We start from the raw sequence: 18,596 nt of genomic DNA, 5'->3' as shown, positions 1-18,596 counted from the left end.
TTGAAGTGTCGCTAGAGCTGCAAAATGGACACCCCCTAAAAATAAAGGCGCTGTTGGACTCAGGCAGCTCCTGCAATTTTATGAGCAAGGAGTTTGCTGCTGAACATCAGATACAGACTATCCCTTTAAGCAACCCCCTGCAGGTGACCACGATCGATGGCAGGGAACTGTTGGGAGGAGGAGTTAGCTTGCAGACCGTCCCAATGATAATGAGGGTGGCAAGGCACACAGAACTGATAGCGTTTAATGTGGCCACCTTGGGAGGCGCTCCCATTATTTTGGGAATGAGCTGGCTAGCCTTACATGATCCGCTGGTGGGCTGGCATCAAAGAGTGGTTTCCTTCGGTTCAGCACATTGCTTAGAACACTGCAGGGGGGAAAAGGGGTCAGCAGGGGCCCAAGCCACCCTGGCAGGGACTGAAGTAATGGGGAAGGGGAAGGTGCCACCACAGTATGCTGATCTCAGCGACGTATTCAGCGAGAAGGAAGCTGACCAACTACCCCCGCATAGGCCCTTTGATTGCCAGATCAATTTACTCCCTGGAGCACAGCTTCCTGTAGGCAAGTTGTATGCCATGTCAGACAGGGAAATGCAGGAGTTGCGAGCGTTCATTGACAAGAACCTGAAGAGAGGCTTCATCAGAGAGTCCAAGGCAGCGGGGGGTAGCCCAGTGTTTTTTGTGGATAAAAAAAACACGGACAAGCCGAGACTGGTATGTGACTTTAGGCGGTTAAATGCAGTGACAGAGCCGGCGGCTTTTCCTATGCCCAGGATTGATGATATTTTGACCAGGGTGCGGAAAGGAAAGATTTTTACAAAGCTGGACCTAAGGGGGGCGTACAACCTGATACGTATAAGGAAAGGGGATGAATGGAAGACCACCATGTTCACCCCTTTGGGGGCATTTGAATACCTCGTTATGCCTTTTGGATTACAAACAGGCTCCGCGTGTTTTCAAGCCTTCATGAACCACGTACTGGGGCCTTTGCTCTACAAGAATTGCGTGGCCTTCTTAGATGACGTGTTGGTGTATTCGGAGAATGAGGAGCAACATGTGAGAGACGTCAGAGAAGTGTTGAGCAGGCTGCAAGCCAACAGGCTGTGGGTGAAACTGGAGAAGTGTCAGTTTCATACCAAGGAGGTGGAATTCCTGGGGTACCGCTTGTCAGACAAGGGGTTGGCCATGGACCCCGGCAAGGTTCAAGCGGTGCTGGAATGGAAAACACCCAAGACCAAGAAGGATGTGCAGAGGTTCCTAGGGTTTGGAAACTTTTATCGTAAGTTCATCCGAAACTTCGCCCACCTGACGGCGCCCATCACGGACTGTCTCAGCAGTAAAAAGAAGTTTGTTTGGACGGGGGAGGCGGAGCGAGCGTTTGAGGAACTGAAAAGGGCCTTCGCCTCTGATGAACAACTTCTACATGTGGATTTACAAAAAAAGCTGAGGGTCGAAACAGACGCTTCTGACAGAGCCATAGGGGCGGTGCTTCTTCTGCAGCCGGGGAAGGAGGGGTCAGAGTGGCGACCGTGTGCCTTCTTTTCGCGAAAGCTGAACAAATCTGAGAGGAACTACACGGTGTACGACCGGGAACTTCTTGCGATTCATGAGGCCTTCCGGAGATGGAGGCACCTGCTAATTGGTGCACAACAGAAGGTGCAAGTGTGCACGGACCATAAGAATCTAGAGTATTGGAGAACTGCGCGAGTGCTCAACCAACGGCAGTTGAGATGGGCCCAGGAGTTCTCCAAATTTAACTTTGAGATTTGTTACGTACCAGGCCCAGAGAACGTTAGGGCGGACGCTCTCTCACGCAAACCTGAATATTTGGAGGGAGAGGGTGCCCCCGAAGAGACCCATGTCATTCCCGAGGACCGCTGGGTGTGTGGGGCGGCATTGGTGGGGCAAAGGGAACTGGTAGAGGGAACGGTGCAGGATGAATACGCCCAGGACAAACTCAGGGGTCTCAGGAGGGAGGGAGACAAACCCGGGGGTTTTGAGGAGAGAAACGGGGCGTTGTACTACAAGGGAGCGTTATACATACCTGAAGGGGAATTGAGGGAAAAGGTACTCAAGCAACTGCATGATAGCCCCACAGCAGGGCATTTTGGGCAACACAAAACCATGTGGCTGGTTACCAGGGAATTCTGGTGGCCCAAGGTCAGGGAAGATGTGCGGGAGTATGTGAGAGGGTGTGACCAATGCCAACGAGCCAAGGGGGAGAGGCGGGCACCGGCAGGTTTATTAGAACCACTACCCACGCCGGAAAGGCCATGGGAGGCAGTGGCAATAGATTTCATGACTGATCTGCCCAGGTCCAAAGGGAAAACAGCCATCATGGTTGTGGTAGACCTGTTAACCAAGATGGCCCACTTTATAGCCTGCTCACATGCGGTCACAGCGGAAGAAACCGCTAAATTGTTTGTGGAAAATGTGTTTAGGCTGCATGGCGCCCCCTTGAGGGTGGTTTCTGACCGAGGGAAACAATTTACTTCCAGGTTCTGGAGGAAGCTCATGAGCTTATTGCATGTAGAGGTGAATTTCTCAACTGCCCGTCATCCAGAAACCAACGGGCAGGCGGAAAGAGCTAATGGTGTCCTCCAGCAATATTTGAGGTGTTATGTGAATGACAGAGAGAATGATTGGGTGGAGAAGCTGGCGTTGGCAGAATTTGCCTACAACAATGCAGAGAACGTGTCCACGGGGATGAGCCCCTTTTTGGCTAATCACGGGTGTCATCCCCGAGCCTTCCCAGGGGGGGAAGGGGAGAACTGGAGCGTTCCAGCCACAGAACAGTTCGTTGAAGAAATGGAAGCGATCCATCGCCAGCTCCAACTTAATTTAAACAGGGCGAAGGAGGAATATAAGAGGCAGGCAGACAAAACCAGAAGGGAAGGGGAAAGCATTTGGGTGGGGGACCAGGTGTGGCTGTCCACCCAAGGGTTACCATTCAAAGGAGGTTGTAAGAAGTTAAGACCCAAAAGGTTGGGCCCATTTGAAGTCACGCAACAGGTCAACCCAGTGGCTTTCAGACTCCGGTTACCGAACCACATGAAGTTGCACCCAGTGTTCCACAGGTCGTTGCTGTCACCGTATAAAGGGGACAGAGAGGGGAGGGTCAATAGGGGACCAGCTATGGAGGAAAAAGAACACAGCTACCATGTAGCGGAGATTCTCGATTCCAGGTGGAAGGGAGAGCAAGTAGAGTATTTGGTAATGTGGGAAGGGGAGCCGGAGTCGGAAAACACCTGGGTCAGGGCAGAGGATGTAGATGACGAGGTTTTGATTGAAACTTTTCATCAGAGATTCCCTCGTAAACCCCAGCCAATGGCGAGGTTCCGGAGGGAATACTTCGCCACCACCGACGAAGAAGAAGAGTTGGAGGGGTTCTATGATTCCGAGGTGGAGGAGGATTCAGCGAGTCGGAACGAAGACCGATGGAGGGAAATGTTCGAGACGTCTGAAGATGAAGAGGATTCTTTTCGGGGTTTCAGCTCCTCACCGCCCAGAGGAGAGAGTAGGGGCGGGGGAGAAGGGGGCCCTGGAGGGGAGGTGGATGTCAGGGAACTGACATCAGAGGAAAGGGAGTTGGTAGGGCTCCCAGAGACTGGGAGAGAGTCAGCAGCCAAAGCAGGGACAAGGAGGGGGAGCGAGGGGTCTCTGGAGGAGGATCTCAGTAATGCTGAGAGAGACGCAGCAGCCCAGGCAGGAAACAGCAGGGGAGAGAAAGGGGTGAGAGACACATCCAGCGAAAATAGCGGGGAGGTGTCAGAAGCAACTGCAGGGAGACCCATGCTTCGCCGGAAGCTGCCACGTCGTGAGTCCAGGAGACGCGTTTCCGTTAAGGAACTTCTTTGCTGGAAGCGCTTCCGCAGGCAGCCACTGTCAGACTCTACTAGTGACTAGAGCAGACATGTCTGAGGAGCTCTGTCACACACAGAGGTTTGTGGGGCCGCACAAACTCTGAAGGGGCACAATTTTAAGCACAAGCAGCTAATCATCCCCTGACACACTGTTTGCAGAGTTGCCAATGAATGTGCTCAGAGCATTGCCTAGTCATGTATTGTTGAATGAGTTTCAGTCTTGAAACCTGGACACAGATGAATTGCCTGGAGCAGTGTGGATCACCTCCTGCCTGCTAGATCAGACCAGAAGCCTATCTAGTCCAGCACAAAACCGACCTCCTACCCAAAAGGAGAAAATACACAGGTACATGGACTGAATGATCCTCAGGATCCCTTCCAACCAGTGGTAGAAACTGAGATATGAAAGCTAGGACCTAAATGGCACCTTAAATCTAGGTTATGGGCACAACAATGGAATGTCTAGGTGTGCTTTTTTATAACAAGGAAACAAAGATGAAAATGAATGAACTGCAGCTAAAATATTATGTTAATTTTTCACATGGTCTAGTCCTTCCCCTGCCCACGCCCTAATTTTCTTGAGGGGGTCTCTTCTCCAGTCTTCAGAAAGTAGCTGGAAGTGGGGAGGCAGAAAAAGGTTCTCCTTTCCTTCCACTCTGCAATTTTAATCTGAAATCTTAGGCACAGTATTGTGCCCAGAGCTCAGAAACTGCTCACACTAATGAAATTCCCTGTCACAAAATGCGCCTAGAACAATGGGAGTTTCGAACATTGCTTCTAAACCTACAGTTCTATGATTCTATTATATGTCTTACCTCTTTATTTCTCTGCTACAGGGCTCACAGCTTCAGAGAGGCAATTTAAATTAGGATAACATCAAAGTCAGAAAAGGTTAAATACCTCCTCTAACACTAATGCACTGATCAAAACTGGAGTGCTCTGCACCTGCTTCAAAGTTGAATGTTTAGCATGTGCTTAAATCCTGCAGATTCATGATGATATCTCCCATGTCACATCTCAGAAGCAGCCAAACAGGCAACAAAGAAGCAGGCAAAAACCTCAGTTTGCTCTAGAGCACTTGAGAGACCTGCAAGAAGGCTTTAGCCCCGGAGCTTAAAACCTGGCTGTAAAGGAAGCAAGTCGTCACGGTGATGGGCTCTCGCAGCCATCCCATATGCGTCTACGAAGATAACAAGTGGAAATGCAGCCTTTAAAACTTGGCACACTTCCAGGAAGTAATGCTGCCTTTCAAATCATTACAAAACATGACGGAGGAACTGTAAGGATAATAAAACAGTAGGACTGAAAAAGCAACTCCTTCTGACCAAAAAAGGCAGGAGGAGGAGCAAAAAAAAACCACTGCAGGAAATATTATGTCAAACATTAGTCCAAGTGAATACTGCGGGTGGGAAGAAGCATTTTGGGGGATCCTCTTCCTGCTATCCTGCTATTTGTATTGTAACCAAAGCTTGCCTTCCATCTCCCCCAATGTCAAAATTCTAGAATGGCTGTTGACTACCCCGAGGGAGGACAAGGCAGCTTGTGAAGTTGTTTCACACCTGAAATTGTTGTCACAAAACATGCCACCAGTTTCATCAATTTGACATGACAACTGAACAAAAGTTTTGAAGTCTACACTGCGCCTTTGAGGGAATACTCAATCAACTTATCCTTGCATGAAATGCTCTTTCCTCTCCCATGCCAAAACAACATCCATGAGTCGCTTCTGACTCCTTGCAAATATGTAGCCTTCTGCCCAGATTTCCACTGACCCATAAGGTTAGATCCTGCTACTATTGAAATTCTGTTTTTATCTGTTCAATATTGCTTTAATGGTTTCTATGTCACATATCTGTTTTATTGATACTGTCTTACTGTTTTTATGTTATACATTTGGATACAACTTAGAGATTATTAAATATTAAACAGTTGAAAAAAGACTTTTAAACAGCGGCGTAGCGTGGGTTATCAGCACCCGGGGCAAGGCAAGTAGTTTGCGCCCCCTAACCCGGGGCAAGGCAATTAATTTGCGCCCCCTAACCCGGGGCAAGGCAAGTACAGTAATTTACTCTCCCAAGCAGCAGCAGCGAGGCTTCTCTCCCCCCCGCGCTCTCCTGGAGCTGCCTCTTTTCTTTCCTTTTTTCCCTTTCTCCAAGGCTTTTTGCTTTCTCTCCTTAATTGATTCCTCCTCCACACCGCAGCGTTTCCTGGCTGCTCCCCCCCCCCAGTTCCCCTCTCTCTCCTCCTCGCTCTGCTTGCCTTGCCCTGCCCTGCCTGAGGGCGCCCTGAGGAGACTCCGCTCTCCTTTTTGACCAGGCGAGGTGGAAAAGTCTCTTCCCGCCCCCTCGCCAGACTCCCGGCTCGGCTCGGCTCACTAGCCAGGCGGCCAGTGGAGAGAGAGCCGCAATTACCATAAAGCTCCTCTCCCTCCGCTTCGCCAAGCTGTCAAAGCCCGGCAGCAGTGGCAACGGCAGCAGCAGGCGCAGCCAGACCCCCGCCAGCCAGCCAGCCCGCCCGCCCGCCCGGCTTCCTCTCCTTTTTTTGCCCGCGGCAGAAGGCTTCGCTCTCCCCCTTCCGTGACCTCCTCGCCAAGCCGAGCGAGCGCGGGCTCCCTAACCCGTGGATTTTAGTAGGGGCAGAGAGCTGCTAGTGCAAGCGCGCCCCCGCCCATGTTGCGCCCGGTGCGGCCGGCACCCCTGGCACCCCCCACGCTACGCCACTGCTTTTAAATACATAAAACTACTTGGGAGGCAGCCATAGGTCAAGGCTGCCTCAATAAGAGGTCCAATTTGGACAATTTCCTCAACCGTGCCCACCTGCCAATCAAATAACATCCCATCAGCTGATGGGCAGGAGAGTGGTTCTGAAATTTGCTTTGTTGTGGTTGCCTTTTCCCAGCAGGACTTAACCCCCACTTAACAGCTGACAGGTGAGTGGTTAAATCCCGCTCAGTCTGGCCTCTGACTGATTCAACATTCTACAGCCATTTAAGTGTGTTTTGGGGGTTATTATGGGTTTGTTGTTGTTTTATTGTGTATTTTGTGTTTTCATTTTGTATTTTTAAGTGGTGAACCACCCTGTGATCTTTGGATGAAGGGTGGTCTATAAATTTAATAAATATTAATTACAATACATCAACGGTAAAAAGTTTTGCTGAAATGTAATCTCTACTCTAGCATGTCTTTGTAAATACTTAGCATTTGCCCCAAAAGGAAATCAACAGATATTTAAAAAACAACTCACTTTAGTTCTTTCAATTTTGTATCAGTAGCAGCACCCACAGACTGAAGCTGCTCAGGAACAAATACTTTTCATTTTAGAACCCAAAAGGTGAAAGTAAGAAGGTATTATTAAATACAAACCCAGACACAGAAAAGCTACTCACATTGACCAAGCCAAAGTAATGTTCATCCCCAGGAATCTGTTCTACACCTTCTACACCAATCTCTTTCTCCAAAGCAGCAGACGCACTGGCGCCCTGGAAAAAACAAAGGAAAGGAGTAGGGGGGGGGAAAGGCTTACATCATTTGCACCTCTAAGCAAGGAGAAATTATTAATGAATACACACAGAGATACAGAATATTCTGTTGTTATATGGGGTTCCCAGTAGTCTCTCAAACGGGGTGATCTTGACTACAGCTGCAGTTCTGCAAATGCTGCAGACATCAGATGTTCTTAGACCATGTGCTAAACTGTGATTAAAATGCCCTTAAGATCTACTGAACAGGGCAGGTATATGGCATCACAGATGCAAAGTCAAAGCAACATATATGTTCGTATGAATGTATGCATGTATATTGCAACCTTTCCACAAGGATCTCAAGGCAGCATACATGATTCTCTCTTCACTCCCACACAATAACCCTGTGAGGTAGGAAAGGCTGACAAATAGTGACTGGCTCAAGATGATCCACAGAGGAATACCATCATCATCATCATCATCTCACCTTCTCCGCAGACTGGGTCTCAAGGAAGCTTACATAAATTTAAAAAACATAGATAAAATACAAAAAGCTAAAAGAGAATCCAATAAACAGAATCATCAGGAAGTCAGTAAACTCCACTAGAGTTAAAACAGTATTAAAAAAATCTGTTAAAATACAAATAATAAAAAAGCACAGCAGAGAGTCCTTTCCTTAAAAATCAGTCAGCTCCAAAACACCAATCAGAATAAAACAGTCTTCACCTGCCAGCGGAAGGACACCAAGGAGGGAGGCAGTCTTCTCTAGAAAGGCAGTCTTCTCTAGAAAGGGAGTTCCAAAGTCTGGGAGCAAACATTGAGAAGGCCCTCTCAGGGTTAAGTGGAGATCTTAGCTTGGTCTCCCCAGCCCTAGCTCAACAAGAACTTTGCACCAACATGAGCACTTTTTCCCAAGAGGTACTGAAACAGAAGGGTTTCCTGTAACCCAAAAAGCTAATGGAAGACTGTGTCATTACATAAAGTGCCCCCAAACCCCGCCAATTTACCGTATTTTTCGCCCTATAGGACGCACTTCTTCCCCTCAAAAAATGAAGGGGAAATGTGTGTGCGTCCTATGGAGCGAATGCAGGCTTTCGCTGAGAGGCTTCAGGAGAGCCCCACCGCCAGCCCCACAAGCTCGGGGGACAGCGGAGAGGTGCAGCGCGCCTTTCCCCCTGTCCCCGACTTGGTTGGAAGGCTGGCGGGGGGGAGAAGCCTGCTCCTCCCCGTCGCCAGCCCCGCAAACTTGGGGGACAGCGGGAGGTGCAGCGTGCCTTTCCCGCTGTCCCCCAACTTGGTTAGAAGGCTGGCGGAGGGCTTCCCCCTCCTCCAGCCCCGCAAGCTCCCAGAGCCATGCCAGAGCTGCACGCAGCTTCGGCATCGCTCTGGGTCCTGTTCTGGGGGCTGGGGGAGGGGGAAGCTCGGGCTTCCCCCGCCCCAGCCCCGCGCCTGGGGGGGGGATAACATTTTTTTCCTTTATTCCCCCGCCCAAAAAAATCTAGGTGCGTCCTATGGGCCGGTGCATCCTATAGGGCGAAAAATACGGTAATGAAATTGTCTGTAAAGCAATTTAGGTCATGGAGAGACACTTCACACACATTTTTTTCCAAGTGGGAGAAAGGGGGAAGAATGCACTCTTATATGGGAAAATAAGAAGCTGCCTAATATCTAGTTAGAACACTGTCTCCAATCTGGTGCCTTCAAGATGTTTGGGCCTACAATTCCCATCACCCCTAATTATTGACCATGCTGACTGGGGCAGTTGGAACTTGCAGTCTAAGACATCTGGAGGACACAAGGTTAGGGAAGTCTGCTCTACACTGATTGGGGGGAGCTCTTCAAGGTTTCAGACAGGAATCTCCTATTTGGAGATGTCAGGAATTGAACCTAGGGAAGAGGGAGTGACGTCTCATGAGCTAAATGGAAGCATGCTCTGACCCTCACCACAAATGTAGCTCCCCTAACCATGCTAAAACAACCGGAGTCACCAAACATTTCACATCCTTTGTTGGGACTACCTTGGGGGCTATTGCTCACATGCAAGAAACTCCTCACAACTTATTGTTCAGGTACTTGTCCCACTTGGAAGACTGCTACTGTGACCAAACAAGGCCTCCAATATGACTGCCAAGGCAGGAAACCAAGAAAGCCAGAGAGAGAAAGCCTTATGACATTGATATAAAAGGAATTTGCAGCATAGTATTTCCAGCAACTTAAGGGCTTCTCAGAAGAGCTGGTTTAATGATTAAAACATTTAAGAAATCAAACTAACTGCCTTCAAATAATTTTTGCAAGTTAAAACAACTGTGTCAGAGGACCTTGACTTTGGAATTCACCTATCTGCTCAACTTCAGCGACTCAAGGTTGCAAACTTTGATCTTCTACTCCGTATCTCCAATTTGAAGAACAAGAAGCAAAGGAAGAGTCTTTGTTCTCCCCACTTCATCGCTCCTTCTGACCTTGCATTAACATCCTTTGTTCAGTCCTACAGTAAAGGCCACTTTCTAGATTATTCACACAAGCTGGTCTCATGTAAAGATTTTTATTACAACTGATCACCTCTTATACATCAAAAACTGCCAACAAAATTTACTATGCCTAAGTTTAAATGCCTGCCTTAAGAGTAAAACATCAAGGATATAGAGGTGACTTACAGCTTGTGCACAGATAAGACTATGTGATTTCAACTTTATGCAGTTGAAGCCTGGCTAGTTGAAATCACACAAATTAAATGCACAGACAGCAGAGAGTTTAAAAGCTCTTTCTGCACCAGGTTTTCTTCAGTAAGTTTGAGAGCTTAAAAACAGTCATCATACACCAGTAAGTGCTATACTGTGCTTTTTACATGCCATTTTCCAGTTTTTAAAAGGTTGTTTTGACTATACAGGATTTCAGCCTTACACGCTATCCCAAAGCATAAGATGCCAGTCATCTGTATACAATGCTCCGAGGAGGGGTGTTCACTTCTGTTGCAAATTTACGTGCCGTGTGGTAGACAGTTTTGAGAATGAGGATTGATAAAGCATTATAGAATGCAATTTTATTCATTGAACCTTTTTAACTGTATCAGCAATTATTAAGGATAACTCTTTGAAAATGATCCACAGATGGTACTACACACCTGTCCAAACGGCATATATTCAAAGCTCGAAGAAATGTGGGGCAACTAACACATACTAGCATCTCTGGTGCTCTTACCCATGTGCCCTCTTCACAACTGTAAGCTGGGCAGTGGGGTGGGGTAAGTGATGACAAGCTACAACAATTAGCTATAACATTGTTCGCTGCATTTAGGTTCCTGAAATTCATACTGATTGTGCAGCTAAAATATAACTGATAGAATTCTACAGGATCAGTGTGTGAAAACAGTCAAGATCCAAGAATACCCAGGCACACACCTCCTGATGGTGGAGATGTCAGCTGCCATCCTGGTGCCTAGGCATCTTCACTTGGTCACAAGTGGCCGATAGTCAGGTGATAAATGCGCCTGGTGCCTGGCTAATTTCGAACACTGGTTTCAGTGTAACAGGTGTCTATGGATAGGCTTTATTTCCATTAAAAACCAACCACCACAACCAGAAAGCTTTGCTATTTTGAAGAAGCCTGCTGCTGCTGCTCCAGCAGCTAGTATTAATGCACTCCAGTCATTTCAGAATCCAAGGCCAATTGTTCACCCTAAGTGACAGGCGCAACTTTCTTTCACTTCTATTTTAAATTCACCTTTTTAAAGTGGTATTTTATTTGAAGAACAAGCTGTGGGCAGCATGCATTTAATAAAATTAATAACCAACAGGAGGCAAGGAGCAAGCAGAAGTGACCTTTACGGGGAACATGATGGTTTCCTAGGAAAATGACAGGGCAGCGGTTAGCTAAATGTTTCAGAAAGCATCTGAAGGATTACACTGGCCACAAAACATAATGTGCTACAGGGCCTTTTGATTAGAAAATGGTTATTTAAGGCCAAGGGGTTGGGGGGCTTGGAGCCAGCTGGTATCTAGTGCAAGTTCCTGCAAGGCCTAGCTCTTCCTGAAGTGGCTGACTTTGCTATATCTGGGCTATACCACTTGAATCTAGAGGCAGGGGCAGGAGGACCCAGGTTTTGTGTGTGTGTGTGTGTGTGTGTGTGTGTGTGTTTCTATTTTGAAAAATATTTCTAATCTGCTTTTCCAGGTAATGCCTAAGTCATCAAAAACAGCATCCGAATAAATACAAAAATCAATAGTCTAGTAAAACATAACACAATCAACTCTACCCCAACCACAAAGGAAGACAACAACCCACAACTACTCAGTTCTCACAGACAGCAATGAGGTGGCCAAGTTAAGTCTTGCTTATACCACATGTGGCGACAGATGAGGGCCCACATGACCATGACAGAACGTTCCAGTTGCAAAATGTGCCTGGCACCTGGAGGATTTTGAATGCTGTCCTTGCAGGCCATTCTACTTATAAAGATGAAACCAACCCACCTTTGCTACTAAACTTCATACACATCAGGAGCTTCAGCCAATTTAGGGCAAGTCTTTAATGCAAAATGTTTTATGCTTATTTGTTTCATTTACACACCGTATTTTGAGATACACACTTAAATAGATATTACATTTTGCTTAAGAAGCAGCTCCTAGGGGAGACATTCCAAAGCCCTGAAAATTGAGCAGGTAACTGGGTGTTCACATTGTTTCGTAGTGTTTTCCAACTTCATTCATACACCCATGATAAGAATGTGACTGTGGGAGGCAGCCTGCCGCAGAACCAAAACACAGTCTCTTGCTCAGGAGAACAAACATGCATTTCCCACGCAGCTTTCGTCATACAAATCCTTGGGGCAGAAGTATCAGGTATGAAATCCAACAGACCCTAAAGAGAAAAGGCCAAGGCCAAAGACTACCAGAAAACCAGCAGGGCTGAGAAGTCAAAACAACAGCACACGATGCAGAGTCCATATATAGACTGCTGTATTTTCCAGTTTGAATTCTACAAGCACAAACTACTTCAAAAAGCAATTCAGTGACAGAGTCTAGCCCAAGCCAGCAAGCTGTTAAGAAAACCAGCAACAACCATCTTTAGCCAGACATGGAAGAATGCAGGATACTGGTTTATTTGACAAGTATGTTAGTACTCCCGAAGAGGGGGATTTAAGAATAACACTATATACAGATCGTAAAAATTGTCTATAGAATGTCCACATGAAACCAGCTTCACAGGCCCTGGAGGAGTCTTATCAGAAGCAAGTGACTCATAGCTGCACTTAAAGCTCAAAAAGGCTGGATCTAAACCAGACCCAGGTTCTGAATACAAAGCACACATTTGCCATGTTACTTTACTACTATGAGATGCAACAAAACTTCATCCAGTTATTTAAAGCCTCCTTTCCTACTTTATTTACTGAAGAACTTCTTGTTCTCTCCCATCTTTCACAGAGTAATTGCTTTGCTACAACAGTTCATTTTACAGTGCAATGAAATCCATTCATGGGCAAAGTTAGAACTGATTTATTATCCTTGGCACATATAAAACCTTACTGTAAAGATTCTGAAGGCACATCCTCTGTTTGTGGTTCAAGGATGCAGAAGCCTCGCTCTTTTTTAAGACACTGCTCTGAGTAAAATATATAAATTGCCACTTCTTGGCCATGTTTGCAGGTAACAATAAATCATAATGTTTAGTAAGTCACACCGTGAACTGCCTATGTGCTCCCGCTTCACTCCCTTCTTTGCGCAAGCGGGTAAATGAACCACAAATGATATAGATATCAGAACCTGGGATCATGGTTTGTTTCGCCCCCAACAACAATCACTAGTGAGCAGGGCCAGAACAACAAATGTAAATGTTACTTTTGTACAGCAGACTAGTTTCTATCCAGGAAAGGAAGAGGTATGGTCAGAGTTCTGGGACATATTCCAGACAGGCAAAACCCTCAACAACATGGAGCAGGCCAGCGAGGGGTATGGCCAGGGAAGGAGTGTGGCCTGAGGAAACTGCTGAGGGCCAGACAGAGAAGACCGAGGAGCCACATTTAGCCCCCAAGCTTGAGGTTCCTTGCACCTCCTTTATGGCATAGTGCTATGATTCTATGTGTGAACATGGCCTTGAGTAAAATGTTGGGTTTTGTCAGTCTATTTTCACTTCAACGATTTAAAGAGTCCCAGAAGGTATTTACAGACAAAAGTCTTCAAAAAGAAATGCATAGTTTAAAACAAAGCAGCTAATTACAGCAGCAAAATTCACAGCTTAATTATTTGTATGTCTGGGAAGAAGTAAGGAAAGTGAGTATATAGGATTGCAGCCTTAGTATGTTAAGACAAAGCAATATAAAACTTATGACTGATGAAAAAATGCCCCAGAATTGTTTTTTAAAGCATGTTACCTTTAATTTCTATTGCTTGTATAATTACAAACACTGAAGAGGGCATGTACCATCTTAAGGAGAATGCCTCCTTTATCTCCCATGCAGGATGCAATGCTTCATGCATCATCTAGAACACTGATATTCAACTGGTGGGCCTGATCCAAGAAGGGTTGCAACAGGAGCACTACTAGCATATAAATATATGGTTAAAGATTAATAAATGGGACCTCAAATGCATGCTTGGGTTAAAAGTGGGTCCTACGTCTGAAAAGGTTGAAGCCTACTGTTCAAGAACAAATTCCCTATTCTCTTTCCAAAATATTGTTTTCTTTCATATGAAAATTTAATAAATACTCAACTAAAACTCATGGGATAAGTCACTTCTCCATTTACTTAGGTGATAACCATCCTAAATATTCCGGCTTGTCCTCTCTTTCAGCACAGATGTAAATCTAGAATAAAGACTGCTAGCATGTTCTTTTTTCCAAGAGATTTTATTGAAGTTTGAAAATAGACAAAAATTAATACCGTATATCCAATATCTTTTTAGAATTTCAAAGATAAAAGAAACTAATCTAAATAAAAACACAAAGAAAAAAGAAAAGAAAAAAGAATAATTTCCCATTTTTGTCTGTCAGCTATATAAAGAGAATTAATCAAAGCATCCACTCCAAGTGGATCCACCCAATTATTCCACTTCCTATAGACCACTAATTTCTTCAATCCTCAAACCCAGATATCACATGCTCATTTTCTTTTCACGCCAAAAATCTATAACGATCTTTAGTAAATTTCAGCAATGATTTTTCTCTTCACCATCTGAACTAAGTCCAATAATTTTAACAACGATTCCTCCATAGTAGGTAATGATGAATCTTTGTGCATATCTCATTGCTGTAATCAAATATTGAAATAATGTTTCACGGTCCTTTTCTAATTGTATTTCCATTGTCAAAATAAAAAAATTCCTTCCAGTGGCACCTTTAAGACCAACTAAGTTAGTTCTTGGTATGAGCTTTCGTGTGCATGCACACTTCTTCAGATACCATTATTCCATTATTCTTAGCAGGAGAAATTCTGGCTTCAATTGAATTTTAACCTTTAAAAACTTCTGAATTTGTATCCAATATTTCTTAGCTTTTTTACAAGCACATCAAGCATGATAATATGTCCCTTCATATTTTTCACACTTCCAGCTAACATTTGGAACATCTTTATACATTCTGAATAACATTGCCAGTTATAGAGTCGTACAGTGGTACCTCAGTTTAAGAACAGTCTGGTTTAACGATTTGGTTTGCAAACTCTGCAGAACCGGAAATAGTGTCTTGGTTTGAGAATTTTATCTCGGTCTAAGAATGGAATCTGAATGGTCGAAGGGCACTGGCAGCAGGAGGCCTCATTAGGGAAAGTGTGCCTCGGTTTAAGAACGGTTTTGGTTTAAGAATTGACTTCCAGAACGGAAAAGTTCGTAAATCGAGGTACCACTGTACCTTGGTTTTCCAACAACTTAGTCCACAAACAACTCGGAACTCAAACATTGCAAACCTGGAAGTAGGTGTTCCAGTTTGCGAACTTTGCCTCGGAAGCTGAACATCCGGCGTGGCTTCCAATTGACTGCAGGACACTCCTGCAGCCAATCAGAAGCCGTGCCTTGGTTTCCAAATGTTTCGGAAGTTGGACGGATTTCCGGAAAGCATCCTGTTAGAAAATCAAGGTAGGACTGTATACCATTGATACATCATTATATTTAAAAAATCTTTGAGACCATAACACAATGTAAATCTTAGCACTTTCATCCACATATGTTCAATCTATTACAACCAAAAAAAATCCACATTTAATCAAGTGTTAGATTAAATTTCAATGTCAACCAAAGTTTATACATTTTTGCAGCAACATGTTCATCATTTGTACACAACTGTATTTCAATTTTTTTTTTTTTTTTGTTCTACACCAAAGTCTTTTTATCCAGCTTGAATCTCCTTTAGTTGTAGATGAGAAAACCACTGGAAGCTATCACCTTCCAGTGCTAAAAGTTCCCTTGTTTTAATTTTACCATCTCCTTGGTTCCAATCTTAAGAAGTCTTGAAGGTTAACCATTTCTCTTTGCCTGTCACCTCTTTTCTATAAAAGGCTTCTTGTGGTGAAATCCATAACAATGTCTTTGTACATAACCTAGGTTTATATTTATTCCAGATTCTTAATAAGGCACATCTAATAAAGTTATTTTTGAAATCCACATTAACTTTTAACTTTAATGTACCACAAATATCCATGGCATCCAAACCTCAACTCACATCCTTCTAGTTCCAAAAGTCTCTTATTTCTCAATGTCAGCCATTCCTTCTTCCACCCTAAGCAACAAGCTGCAAAGTACAATTTCATATCAGGTAAACCCAATCCTTTGCATCTTGCAATACTTTGATTTTAACTTGTGTTTTTTTTTTCCTGCAATAAAAACTTAGATTAATCTTTCTGTCATTGTTTAAACAGAAATCATTAGTCAAATTAGGTATTGTTTGAAATAAAAACATCATTCTAGGCAAAACATTCATCTTTATCACTGAGATTCTACCCTATTTTAGCTTCCCACCTTGACATATTTTTTCAAAATTTCAGCCCATGTCTTAACATAATTATTTTGCAACAACATACAATTCACATTTTACATAACAACATCCAAATATTTTACTTTTTCCAATTTGGAGCCCTGGTTTCTCCAACAAAACCTTCTGATCTTCTGTTGTCATATTCTTTATTAACATTTTCATTTTCTGGTGATTAACCTTAAAGCCTGGTAACATATCAAAATTTGTTTATCCCTAAGAATCTCTACTCCCTGTAGCAGATTTTCCAGAACTAACATCAAGTTTCCATCAAATGCCTGTTACTTATAAGTTTCTTTTTGGATCTTTACTCTCATCATTCTCTCATATTGTGTAATATCTCTAAGCAAGACTACCAAGACCAAAATGAAAAGCAGTGGGAACCATGGACACCCTTGCCTTGTCCCCTTCTATATTTTGCATGGTTTTATCAGTTCTCCATTAACAATTATCTGGGCCTTCTGTGATGTATAAATAGGTATTACCTATTTAATAAAGTTATCTCCAAAGTTCATTTCTAGCTATACAGTGGTACCTCGCAAGACGAAATTAATTCGTTCCGCAAGTTTTTTCTTCTTGCGAGTTTTTCGTCTTGTGAAGCATGGTTTCCCATAGGAATGCACTGAAAATCAATCAATGCGTTCCTATGGAGACCGTCTGGGGACAGAGGGGAAGCGCCGCGGGCCTTCCCCTCTGTCCCCTGTTTTAAAGCAAGGGAAGGGGCAGCGGGGAGAATCGCTTCTCGCCGTTGCCGCCCCTTGGTTCAAAAGGGGTCCGGGGACAGAGGGGAAGGCGCGTGCGCGCTTTCCCCTCTGTCCCCCGAGATTGTGGGGCTGGCAACGGGGAGAAGCGATCTTCTCCCCGCCGCCCCTTGCTTCAAAAGAGGTCCGGGGTGCGGGGGCAAGCTTCGTTTTGCGAAGCAAGCCCATAGGGAAATTCGTCTTGCGAAGCAACTCGAAAACGAAAAAACCTTTTGTCTCGCGAGTTTTTTGTCTTGCGAGGCGTTCGTCTTGCGGGTCACCACTGTACTCTAAACAAGAATACCCAATTCACATTGTCAAAGGCTTTTCCTGCATTCCAAAATATCAAAGCAGCTTGCTTCTCACTGTGGCAATTCAGATATTCCAAAATACATGTGTTCCAGGCGATGTCTCTTGGCCATTAGCCACATTGATCATGATGAATGAAATTTTGTAAAAACTTTTTTCATCTTTGTGACAAAATCAATGTAAATAATTTATTATCATTGCTCAGTAAAGGTCAGTAGTTTTTCACTAAAGTCAAACCTTGGAATGTAGCTCTGTGAGCCAATTTGCCCAGCCACTGGAGGCAGCAGTGCTCATGAATAGAAGTTGTTGGAAACCACAGGAAGGGAGAGGGCTCTTGTGCTTGCTGGTTTCCCACAAGCATCTAGCTGGTTACTGTAAGAACAGGATGCTGGACTAAATGACAGCTTGGCCAGATCCTGCAGGACTGTTCTTAGGTTCTTAATCAACTCCTGCTCCTTACCCAAACATTCCTCCTTCATTCCTATTCCATAGTCAGTGGAAGAAGAGACTAGGACACTGCAATTAAGCTTCACTTCTCAAAACATCTGAATCACAGGTCTTTCTCCTTTAAAAGCTATGAGCACTAGCCAGCTTTAAAAATGGCTTGTTATTGGCTTATGAATACTCACTTATTTTGGAGACACCACAATCCTTGGCTCAGATGTGGTAGGGAGTCATGCTTGTTTGTCATGCTTGTTTTTTTGTGCTTGTGCCAAGGGAGAAATGAAGCAAGAGCAACCGGGCAGTGTGCACAAGCATGCTGCTCATTTCCAATAAACCAGAGCTCAAGATAATCTGTCAAGGGCTACATGCTGGGTAGGACCAAAGCAAGCAGTGGTCTAGAACACCATGCAAAGTATGTGTCTGCCCCTCTTTCTTTCTTTCTTTCTTTCTCCCATCCAATCCCTTTTCTCTTTTTCTGACATCTATTTCGCTATCTCTCTCCCCCACCTAAGCCTTCACACCGTGCAAGTTATTGGACATGGGGCAGATTACTCTTGCAAGAGATCTGAACTGACTGCTTGCTGAAGGCTTTTGAAATTAGGAACAACAGGCTGTCTACCTAAGCAAGAAATGGGGCGTTCTGTGACATGCAACTACAATTCTCTTCTCTATTCTTTTGCCTTCAGAAATGAAATTAATAGTTATTATTGTACTGTTACTTGTTCTGACACTCTGTTTTGACTCTCCTGCTGTTATTCCTATTTGACTGCTGCTATTTTTGCCAAATGATTGCTAGATTTATTTTTAAGACTGTAATTGCGTG

General features: G+C 44.6%; 1 protein-coding gene and 1 long non-coding RNA gene across 4 annotated transcripts in view; both read right to left on the bottom strand.

The window, feature by feature from the left end:
* LOC309523964 (ubiquitin carboxyl-terminal hydrolase 12-like) overlaps positions 1-18,596 on the bottom strand; it is a 56,208-nt gene that overhangs the window by 32,857 nt on the left and 4,755 nt on the right. Inside the window, exons 1-2 of one of the 3 annotated variants that reach the window (XM_082208275.1) lie at positions 12,179-12,441; positions 7,248-7,340 (exon numbers count right to left, since the gene is read on the bottom strand). In XM_082208275.1, coding sequence (XP_082064401.1) covers positions 7,248-7,340; positions 12,179-12,265 — 180 coding nt within the window. In that variant the 5' untranslated portion in view covers positions 12,266-12,441. Of the gene's footprint in view, positions 1-7,247; positions 7,341-12,178; positions 12,442-18,596 lie in introns of those variants that run through there. The other 2 variants (XM_082208277.1, XM_082208276.1) reach the window with 2 other exon arrangements.
* Positions 15,533-17,600, bottom strand: LOC309523999. Its single transcript, XR_014215733.1, has 2 exons — positions 17,302-17,600; positions 15,533-16,801 (listed from the first exon to the last, which is right to left on the bottom strand). It is a non-coding gene; the product is annotated as an uncharacterized lncRNA (long non-coding RNA).

Source organism: Podarcis vaucheri (genome assembly GCF_965113315.1).
Source record: "Podarcis vaucheri genome assembly, chromosome: Z".
In the NCBI taxonomy this organism is placed as follows: domain Eukaryota; kingdom Metazoa; phylum Chordata; class Lepidosauria; order Squamata; family Lacertidae; genus Podarcis; species Podarcis vaucheri.
The sequence above is the reverse complement of the archived record's forward strand: the minus strand, read 5'-3'. Positions and strand labels throughout refer to the sequence as shown.